At 42.3% G+C, this 11,408-nt stretch overlaps 1 protein-coding gene across 1 annotated transcript; it reads right to left on the minus strand.

Moving 5' to 3' along the window:
- Positions 1 to 1,344: 1,344 nt before the first annotated feature.
- On the minus strand, positions 1,345 to 4,045 carry LOC112750354 (uncharacterized). The gene is made up of 2 exons (XM_025799050.3): positions 3,002 to 4,045; positions 1,345 to 1,892 (listed from the first exon to the last, which is right to left on the minus strand). Exons 1-2 carry the CDS (start codon positions 3,927 to 3,929, stop codon positions 1,576 to 1,578), a joined length of 1,245 nt encoding a protein of 414 aa, XP_025654835.1. The 5' UTR covers positions 3,930 to 4,045; the 3' UTR covers positions 1,345 to 1,575.
- Positions 4,046 to 11,408: the final 7,363 nt, after the last annotated feature.

The following is an 11,408-nucleotide window of genomic DNA, read 5'->3' on the forward strand; positions in this document are numbered from 1 at the left end:
TAATAATCTCAAAAAAACATAAATACAAATGAAATCACCTCAAAAAACAACACAAATAAAGAACGATCAATGAGTATTAATTTTTTTTCAATCGTTAACAATATTGCTAACTTCATTCATATTCAACATGATCGTACCATCTGCTTCTGCAACTTCCTATAGCTGGCGTCCTTCCTTCTCGTACTAACAAACTCAGAAAATTGTTAATGTGAAGGTGCCCTATTGTCACGACATTTTTTGGAGAAGGAGGAGACGAAACGATTTAAAAAAAGAAGAAGAAAGAGTTGTGAATGATCATCCTTACCCAAGAAACCTTTCAATACCCTCTATACAATAATACGATGCCGTTCTTTTTCATTTTGCACCTACAAGCAAAACGACGTCGTTTTAGACGTCCTAGTGGCAGTGGCAGTGCCAGGTCAATATTCCGCTTGCTGACTCACGTCGGAATTAGGCAAAGAAACATGTATGTTGCTCGGACCTCAAATTGAAAGGTACATTTAGTGCAATTGAAAACTAAAGAACAACATTGATGCATGACCCGAATTTGAGAGATCAATTTAGAGATTTATTCATATTGATTATAATGCACATTTATTTATATATATATATATATATATATATATATATATATATATATATATATAAGTGCATTATATATTTTTAATTCTCACGGTATCTCCTAAAGACTAATTTAGGAGTTAATTTGTTAATTATTGTTCCTTTTCTATAATTGTAACAAACACTTTAAAGTTAATTTGCATTTTGTACATGATTTGGTCTCCAAAAACTAATTACATATGATTTATATAATTTCTCATTCATTCACCAGTGGATGACATTTAAACTAAACCTTCCAAAAACACTCTCCTTTATCAATTTTCTTTACCAAACTTAGGGTGTGTCTTCCATAGCCACCCTTAGTTTGAATGGGTGTAGAGAGTAGAGATGTAAACGAGGTCACCTAATGTATATAGGTAAGTAGGCATTGTGTAAAGTGATATATACACATGTAATTCATAAATCTCTCCACTCATTCTAAATGACACACAAACTAGTAATACAGAACTCTTCCCTATCGTTTGCTTGTGTCCCAAGATTACTAGTTATTAGCATTCTGTTCTGCTACCTTTTTTGTTCTTGAACCACTTTCACATATTGTTTTGCTTTTTCATTGTTTATTATAGTTGTGAATTTCATACATATCAAGATGGGTTAATGAAAGATAATGACATTAATAAGCAAGTATTGATATTATTTTTTTCAAAATATTATTTATCTATCACTTTTTTTGGATTTCTTACTATAAACTTTTAATACTAAAAAAATTATGCACTCTTAAGGTATTCAAAACAATATTACAATGAACAATTTTTTTTTTGTTTTTGTGCAATACAGCATTGATAGTCTAAACATGTTATAGAGCTAAAATTATTAAAATAGATTACATGACAATTTACACTGTTACTACATCATCATAATAAAACTAAAAGGACTGCATACTAATCTAACGACCTAGTTCACCTATTTTTTAAGTTTTAACTTATACACACACGCACAAAAAAAAAAAAAAAATCAACATGAAAGTTCCACAACATCATTAACAAGTTCGTGTAATAAAAGATCCAAAATTTTGTGTTCAAACACCAAACAAATTTGCTCAAAATCCTCGTGCACATGCTTCGTTGTGCAATCTATCTCTCTTATATCCTTTTCTATCATTGTGCAAAGTTTTAAAAATAATTCTGAGTAATATTCTACTTCTCCGTTGATGTCAATGTTGGCATAAGCACCATCTTTCTCATTGCTTCTTGTGGCTTCAATTCCATCGCTTGATGATCTCAGTGGTGAAGATTTCCACTTTGAGTTTGAAGGCAAGGGTTGTGTAGCATCTGCAATAATAATAATAATAATAATAGCGCATATTCAGTTAAAGTTGATTTCGACACAAAAAAAAAATGTTATTTGTACTATTTGTTTTTTTCTATGTGTATATTGCTTTACAAAAATACTATTTGTATGCTAAAATAAATCACCATATATTTATATAGGTTTAATTACTCTATAGGTCTCTATAGTTTTATCAAATTTTTAATTAGACTTTTATACTTTTTTTTTCTTTCAATTAAGTTTCTACATTGCTTTTAATTTTGTAATTATGTCATTTTCATATTAAAAATATTAAAATTAACATAATATTTTTACCAAAATACTTGCGGTCAAAGATTTAATTAAGTTTTTAATTATAAATACTTTCAATTTGTGAATAAATATTCAGTTAACTCTAATATTCTTTTACATTAGGAAGGACTTAATCACAAAATTAAAGTAGTGTAAAAAACTAATTGTATAGGAACCTAATTAAAATTTTGGTAAAACTATAGGAATCAACTGAGTAATAATTAAACCATTTATATATAAGTATATATATAGTTTAACTTATTTTTAAGGTGTATTTTGTATTTCAATGTGTAATCTATTTTAGTAGATTATTTTGATGTATACTTAATATGATTGGTTTTTTTAATATTATGATGGATAAATATATGATGAGAGGAGAAAAAAATAAAGTGTATAAATATCAAAGTCAGGTCTATGGTATATGATTGGTTTTTTTTTAATAGGGAAAAAAATAAATTTTCACAATTATTCTATAATTAAATAGTTGTGTAAAATAATTTACAATCTCAATATACCAATAACAAAGAATATCTGATAAGTAATCATATACCATAGACACAATTAGTTCACTTAAATTGGTTAAACGGCTTCTTATTCTTAACAATCTTATCAAGAATACTTGTTTAGAAGGTAAAATAAATTAATAAATAAAATAAAATATTATTTTTTTAATGAGCACATCAAAATTTTTAAATAGCTAAATCATATCCTTAAAACGTTAATTTCAAACTATTTCTTGAAGGAACTTAAAAGTAATAAATATAAAATGGAAAGGGAAAAAAATTAAAAAAAAAAAAAAGAGGGAATTGAATAAACAAACCTAGAGAAGTTGTTCCATAGAGGGAAGGAGAATCATTGACATCAAGAACTGAAATTGGACTGAGATTTTCTGAGACACAATCACTCTCTATCTTCTTTGGTGATTTCTTCTTTCTCATCTTGTTTTTGAGATTTGATTCAACAAACTCTTTCTTATACTTGCTTTGCAATAATGGAGAACAAGAACCTGTGCTTGAATCACAATCACCATTACCACCACTACTACTATATCTATAACCATAACTCTTTGAAGAACATGAAGAGACACTAGAACAATCTTTATCTTCACTTTGCTTTCTAACCTTTCTACCATTCATATTAGAGTTAGAAGGAACCCTTCTAGGTTCATTCTTCAACTTTGAAATCTTCTTGTTCTTCCTTTGATTCCTTTCCCCTGTTTCTTTGCTCTGTTTCTTCCCCTGCTTTGATTCTTTCATCAACCCTACTTCAAATTTCCTCGACTCGCGTCGAGCTTCATGATCCTTAACCACATTGTAATCCCAGTTATGAAACACAACAAGATCATGATCTTGTTTTTGCTGGCTATAAGCCAATGCAGATGCCGGAACCTCGCGAAACGAGGCCGAAGTCTTCGCCCGGCGATGGAAATTTTCTTGGCCTACTTCGAAATTTAGCAAGTAGTCCACAAAATTCACTGACCTACTCCTTGGAACTGAATCTGGGGAGTGTCCTTTCATCAAACAGTTGGTGTTGGGAACAGAATCCAACCCCATTAGCCTTGCCACCAATCCCGGGGTAGCAGCAAAATCTTCATGGATCAATGCATCTCTTTTGTTTGAAATTGAATCCACATTTTCTGATTCATCTTGAGATGGATGAACTGGAGGACTAGTTCCAGTTCCAGCACATAGGATCACACGCAAGAATCCAGAGAAACACCCAGGTTGTGGTTTTTCATGTTTTGCCATAACAACAAAGTTTGTGAATTATTGCAATGGAAAGTGATGCTTTTGAAGGTGGAAATTGTGGTGTGGAGAATGAAGAGAAAAAATGATGATGCTTTTGAATGTGGAGGGTGAAAAGTGTGATTATCAATTATTAAATAGAATTGGTTTGGTGGGTTAGAAAATGGGTCAATGAGTTCACACTAGATTGTGATGCTTTTTCCCATGGGTAAGATTCTTGTATGCTTAATATATCATTTTTAGGGTAGCTTGCAAAAAGAAAAACGTTTTTCTTAATTAGAAGTATAAAAATAGTAGGTGTAAACTAAAAATCAACTACTAAATTAATCTATATATATATATATATATATATATATATATATATATATATATATATATATATATATATATGTGTATTATATGTATTAATTTATAATTTTTAATTAAATAATCAGTCATTAAAATAATTAATTTTAATCATCAAACTTGTAATAATAGATAAATAATCAAACTTATTTACAATATTTTTTATAAAATATTAAATATATATTTCTATATACAATAATTTATTTTTGATGTACAAATAATATGATTAATTAATTTTAAGGTCATTATGTCACTGGTTATAAACTTGTAATTAACCGTGAAATTTAATGATAAGAGATATGAACCTATTTGAATGATAAGATAAATATATAAACGATTATGCTACGTTACGTGTATACTAAAATTAGTCATTAAAATTAGCCATTAGTATAAAATATATATTAAAATATAAATATATATTGAAAATAAATTAAATTATATATGTATTTATATATAAATATATTGGTAAAATAGTATTTTTGATATAAAATAGGTTTATTATAAGACAAAAATTTATTTTATTGTTAATTTTCCTAAAATTAGGGACAACATATAAAGGGAGAGAATGAGAGTTAGAGATATAATTAATTCGTTTTATCTTTGATTCTGTTACGGCCTGGCCCAAAAAACGCACGGGCCGGTCCGACCCGATCTCTACCCGACCCGGTCACGTGCCCTCCAATCGACCCGGACACGCGCCCTGTACGGCTCACACGCGGCTGCAAGACAACGTCCTCGGAAATATGGGCCTGTCCTCGTCTTGGGGCCCACTACTGACATGTATATAAGGAGAAGACTTTGGTACGTCACCTTCCACATCACTTCCCCTGCTTGTACGATTTCTGACTTAGGCGTCGGAGTGTCTTTGCAGGTGGCACCCCCCTCGTCCATTCACCAGCTCAAGTGCTCGCCAGCTCGGCTAGTCCGCTGCAAGTGCGACCCAAGTTAAGGCGTCCTCACCTATCCATCCTTTCACTTGTATACCCGACCTGCCCGGAATCCGACCACCGAACATTGGCGCCGTCTGTGGGGACTCCTTTGCCTGAATGGAAGTCGCGCCAGGTCCCGGCGACCGAGCTCGAGCAGCCGGAGCGGAAGGGGCAGCCTCCGTCGCCTCGCAAAGGGGAGGCCGGAGATCCCCCCAACGACACACGACAACCCGACCATTCGGAGGAACGGGCGGCGATAGCGCCATAATAATGCAGGAGCTACGCCACAGAGTCCAGAACCTAGAACGACAGCTAGCCGACCGGGAGAGGGATGGATGGTCTACCGATCCGAGCTACACCCCATCCCCCGGGGGCGAGGAAGAAGAGAGCTCTCACCGAAGCCGCTCACGGCGTATATCTGCATCTCGGATGGAAGCAGAGGGCACACAAAAGGAATCACCCATTCCGAGAAGACGAAACGACACAGTCATCTACTCTCGTGGCAGACGAACTCGCCGAACGGCGAGAGGTCGTGAGGACGAAGAAGGGAGATCCGAGAGAACACGACAACCTGTGATAATGGGTGTCACGCCGTTCCACCGATCTATCCTTGAGGTCCGGTTGCCGAAACACTTCGACAAACCAACGGACATGAGGTATGACGGAACCCAAGATCCTCTAGAACATCTCACGGCCTTTGAGGCCAGGATGAACCTAGAGGGAGTAGGCGACGAGGTAAGGTGCCGCGCCTTCCCGGTAACCTTAGCAGGACCAGCGATCAGATGGTTTAATGGCCTCCCTCAAGGTTCCATCTATACCTTCTCAGATATTAGCCGCGCGTTTCTGGCTCAATTTACAACGCGAATAGCAAAGGCCAAGCACCCTATCAACCTCCTCGGGGTAACCCAGAGACAGGGAGAGCCGACCAGGAGGTACTTAGATCGGTTCAACGACGAATGCTTGGAAATCGACGGCCTGACCGACTCGGTGGCCAGTCTCTGCCTGACGAATGGCCTCCTCAACGAGAACTTCCGGAAACACCTTACCACGAAGCCGGTTTGGACGATGCATGAAATCCAAACGGTGGCCAAAGAGTACATAAACGACGAGGAAGTCAGCCGGGTCGTGGCAGCCAATAAGCGGCAGTCCGGTTACGGCCAGACCCGGCAGTCCGGTGGCGACAGGGAGAGAGCAAAAGAAAAGGTTAGGGAGGAGGCATCGAACAAAGCTCCTAGGCCATTCCCTCGAGTCGGAAAGTTCACTAACTACACTCCACTCACCCTCCCCATTGTGGAAGTCTATCAACAAATAGCTGAGAAAGGAATTCTTCCGAAGCCCCGACCACTCAAGGACCGCACAGGTGGAAACAAGAACCTTTATTGTGACTACCATAAGGGATATGGCCATCAAACACAGGACTGTTTCGACCTAAAGGATGCATTGGAACAGGCGATAAGGGAAGGGAAGCTAGCAGCGTTCTCCCATCTCATCAGGGAGCCGAGAAGGCGCTATCGCGATCAGGATGAGGAAGGCAAGACACGCTCGATCAAACGGCGACAGGAGCCCGAAGACAGAGACCACGGCCTAACGGTGATAAACGTGGTAACGGCAAAAAACGCTGCACCAAAGTCCCGATCGGCACACAAGAAAGACGCCAGGGTTCTGGCGATCTCATCCACACCGGTGCAGAATACCAAAAAACCTCCGTCCATCTCTTTCGGCCCAGAAGATCAATGGTTCAGCGACGCCCCGGAAAACCCTCCCATGGTCATAACGGCCAGAGTGGGAACCGGCCTCGTCAAGCGGATCCTTGTCGACACCGGGGCTGATTCAAACATCATGTTCCGCAACGTGTTCGACGCACTGGGGCTGAAGGATGCCGACCTGACGACCCACCAGCACGGGGTTATCGGGTTAGGCGACCACTTCATCAAACCAGACGGGGTCATTTCCCTGCCGATCTCGGTAGGCCAGAAGCAAGGCCGAAGATCGGCGATGGCCGAATTCGTGATCCTCCGAGACTCCACAGCCTACAACATCATCTTGGGAAGAAAAACAATCAATGATTTTGAAGCCATAATTAACACCAAGCTGCTAGTTATGAAGTTTGTCGCCGATGATGGATCCATAGGGACCATAAGAGGAGACCTCGAGACGGCGGTCACTTGTGACAACGCCAGCCTTTCCCTCAGAAAGAAGTCCAAGGAAGCATCTGGCGTATTCCTGGCCGACCTTGATGCCAGAGTAGAGGACAACCCGAGGCCGGAACCAGAAGGGGACCTGGAGAAATTTAGCATCGGCGACGAAGGGGAAAAGTTCACATTCGTTAACAAGAACCTCCCGCATGAGTTGAAGGAGCCTTTGATTGAAATGATAAGGGCCAACAAGGACCTCTTCGCATGGACGCCAGCCGACATGCCGGGCATTGATCCACAAATCATTTCACATCACTTAGCCGTCAAGCCAGACGCACGCCCAGTGGCTCAGCGAAGGAGAAAGATGTCGGCGGAAAGAGCGGAGGAGGTAGCCAAACAAACGGCCGGCCTCCTAGAAGCAGGCTTCATACGGGAAGTAGACTACTCGACGTGGCTCTCAAATGTGGTATTAGTGAAAACGTGGACTACTCTGACCTTAACAAAGCATGCCCCAAAGATTGCTTCCCACTCCCCAACATAGATGCACTCGTCGACGCTGCGGCGGGGTACCGGTATCTGAGTTTCATGGATGCCTACTCTGGTTACAATCAGATACCGATGCACCGACCAGACGAGGACAAAACGGCGTTCATAACGCCAGGAGGAACGTTCTGCTACAAGGTAATGCCATTTGGCTTAAAAAATGCAGGGGCAACGTATCAAAGGCTGATGAACAGGATATTCCACAACCTCATAGGAAAAACGGTCGAAGTTTACGTGGACGACATCCTGGCAAAGACAATACGACCTGATGACCTCCTAAACGACCTGGCAAGCGTATTTGCGTCCCTCCGTCAACATGGCATGAGGCTGAACCCCCTCAAGTGCGCCTTCGCCATGGAAGCCGGCAAGTTCCTGGGATTCATGATAACTCAAAGAGGGGTAGAGGCTAACCCGGAGAAGTGCCAGGCGATACTTCAGATGAAGAGCCCGGGATGTATCAAGGACGTCCAGAGGTTGGCAGGAAGGTTGACATCACTCTCTCGGTTTCTCGGAGCCTCAGCGGCAAAGGCCCTGCCGTTTTTTAACCTCATGAAGAAAGGGATGGCGTTCGAATGGACACCAGCGTGCGAAGAAGCCTTTCGACACTTCAAGGAAATCTTGGCGGCACCCCCCGTTCTCGGGAAGCCAAGAGACGGGGAACCACTATACCTGTATCTCGCCATAACAAGCGAAGCCCTAGCCGCAGTGCTAGTACGGGAGGACGGGAAGACCCAACAGCCAGTCTACTTCATAAGCAGGGCTCTGCAAGGAGCAGAATTAAGATACAGCAAGTTGGAAAAGCTAGCCTTAGCGCTCCTAACCTCCTCGAGAAGGTTGAAGCAATACTTCCAGAGTCACCAAGTGGTCGTCAAGACAGACCAAGGGATTAGGCAAGTTCTCCAAAAGCCCGACCTGGCGGGAAGAATGATGACTTGGTCCATCGAACTCTCTCAATATGACATACGATACGAGCCCCGGCAAGCCATCAAGGCGCAGGCCATGGCGGATTTTTTGGTTGAAGTAGCAGGAGATCCAGGCGAAGACATAGGCACACGGTGGAAGCTCCATGTGGACGGAGCCTCCAACCAGACCTACGGAGGAGCCGGGATCATCCTAGAAAGTCCAAACGGGGTCGTATACGAACAGTCGGTCAGATTCGAGTTTCCCATCTCGAACAATCAAGCAGAATACGAAGCCCTCATTGGAGGCTTAACCCTAGCAACAGAGGTCGGCGCAAAAAGGCTGGAAGTATGCAGCGATTCCCAAGTCGTCACTTCCCAAGTGAACGGCAGCTACCAAGCCAAGGACCCCTTGTTGCAGAAGTACTTGAAAAAGGTCAAAAGCTTGAGCCAAAAGTTCGACGAGGTCACGATCCAGCATGTACCCAGGGAAAGAAACACACGAGCAGACCTTCTATCAAAACTAGCCAGCACGAAGCCAGGGGAGGGAAACCGGTCTCTCATCCAAGGCATGACAAGGGAACCCGCGATCACACTACACATAACGACCCTAAGTCCTTCATGGCTAGACCCCATCACCAACTACTTAGAACACGGCCAAGTCCCTGGCGACGAAAAGGATGCGGTGAAGTTAAGAAGGGAAGCGGCCAAATACGCCGTCATCCAAGGACAGCTGTTCAGAAAGGGGCTCAGCCAACCCCTACTGAAGTGCTTACACCCCGACCAAACGGACTACGTCCTCAGGGAAGTCCACGAGGGCTGCTGTGGGCACCACATCGGAGGGAAAGCCCTAGCGAGGAAGTTGATCCGAGCTGGGTACTACTGGCCGACGATGATGGCAGATTCCAAAGAGTTTGTCAAAAAATGCATAAAGTGCCAACAGAACGCCAATTTTGCCAAAGCATCGGCAAACGAGTTAAGCTTGCTGACGACTTCTCGGCCGTTCGCTCAATGGGGAGTCGACCTCTTAGGGCCCTTCCCTGTCGGCCCTGGGCAGGTCAAATATCTCATAGTGGCAATCGATTACTATACCAAGTGGATAGAAGCCGAACCATTGGCTAGCATATCCTCAGCCAATTGCAGAAAATTCATGTGGAGGCAGGTGATAACACGGTTCGGGATACCGGAAGTCGTCATCTCGGACAACGGCACACAATTTACTGACAAAAAGTTCACGGGATTTCTCAACGGCCTAGGAATAAGGCAAAAGTTCTCTTCGGTAGAACACCCTCGGACGAATGGACAAGTGGAGTCCGCCAACAAGGTTATCCTTTCAGGGCTAAAGAGGAGGTTGGACAACAAAAAGGGTGCTTGGGCCGACGAACTGGCATCAGTTCTCTGGTCTTACCGAACGACCGAGCAGTCCTCCACCAAAGAAACTCCTTTCCGGTTAACGTACGGGGTGGACGCGGTGATACCCGTAGAAATCGGAGAACCAAGCCCACGACTTCTTTTGAAAGGAGTGGAGGAAGCCGTAGAAAAGGACCTGATAGAAGAAGCCCGAGAAATGGCCCACTTGACAGAAACGGCGCTAAAACAAAGAGTGGCGCTCCGCTACAACACCAAAGTACTCAAGAGGGAATTCGAGCCAAACGACCTCGTCCTGAGGCGAAATGATATCGGCCTGCCGACCCCCGGAGAAGGCAAGCTGGCGGCCAACTGGGAAGGCCCATTTAGAGTCAAGAAAGTGATGGGAAAAGGAGCATACAAACTAGAAAGACTCGACGGCAAGGAAGTCCCGAGAACTTGGAATGCGGACAACCTTAGAAGATTCTACTCCTAGAAGACGGAGCGACCTGCCGACTAATCTAGCTAAGTAGTTAATTCGTCATTTGAACTTCATAGTAACTTTCAAGTCTTTTATGTGGATACCGAATAAGATACACTTGTGCAAATTCTCCGTTCTATCTTACCTCCGTTTTTCAGATAAATCATCTTGTCATGACTAGCAACGACACCCAACCCGGGACTGATCACCCCGGGAGGTCATCAACTACTGTTGTAACAAGCAACTACACAAGAGCCCACGGGCCGCCGATATAAACAACTATAAACCAAAAACGGTTACTAAAAACGATAACAAAATCGGACAAGTAAGAAAAACTTCATTACGACAACACGAGCAAACGACCAAAGAGTCATTGTTCACAAGCCAATATTAAAACGGCAAAGATTAAACTGTTCGTAAGCCAAAACGGCTAAAAACAACTGTCTACAAGCCAAAACAAAACGGCTAAACAAGAATGATGGAACAAGGAGTTCATTTCTTCGGAACATCAACAACCTGGCCATCCTTAATAATCTTAAAAACGCCAATTGCCGACGTGTCGAACTCGGGGGCAACAATTTTGATTTGGGCCTTCAGGGCTTCCTCGGTGCCCAAAATCGCGCCTTTACCCTGTTTAACGATGTCTTTGTACTTGGCCTTCCATGTTGCCAGTTCGGCCTCCACGGCCCGCCTCCCCTCCTCGACTTCGGCCGTACGCTTCTGCGCCTCGCCGACCTGTTTCTCCAGAGCCATCTCACGCTCGACCAGACGTTCAATCGTTGCGTCCGACTCTTTCTGTTTCT

This window comes from Arachis hypogaea, chromosome 2 (assembly GCF_003086295.3).
Source record: "Arachis hypogaea cultivar Tifrunner chromosome 2, arahy.Tifrunner.gnm2.J5K5, whole genome shotgun sequence".
In the NCBI taxonomy this organism is placed as follows: domain Eukaryota; kingdom Viridiplantae; phylum Streptophyta; class Magnoliopsida; order Fabales; family Fabaceae; genus Arachis; species Arachis hypogaea.

What these genes read in the sequence shown, in the direction of transcription:
- LOC112750354 (XM_025799050.3), bottom strand. Translation starts at nt 3,929, where the DNA reads ATGGCAAAACATGAAAAACCACAACCTGGGTGTTTCTCTGGATTCTTG. An exon ending in CTATGGAACAACTTCTCTAG is followed by an intron (nt 1,893 to 3,001) that starts GTTTGTTTATTC and finishes TTATTATTGCAG; the next exon opens with ATGCTACACAACCCTTGCCT.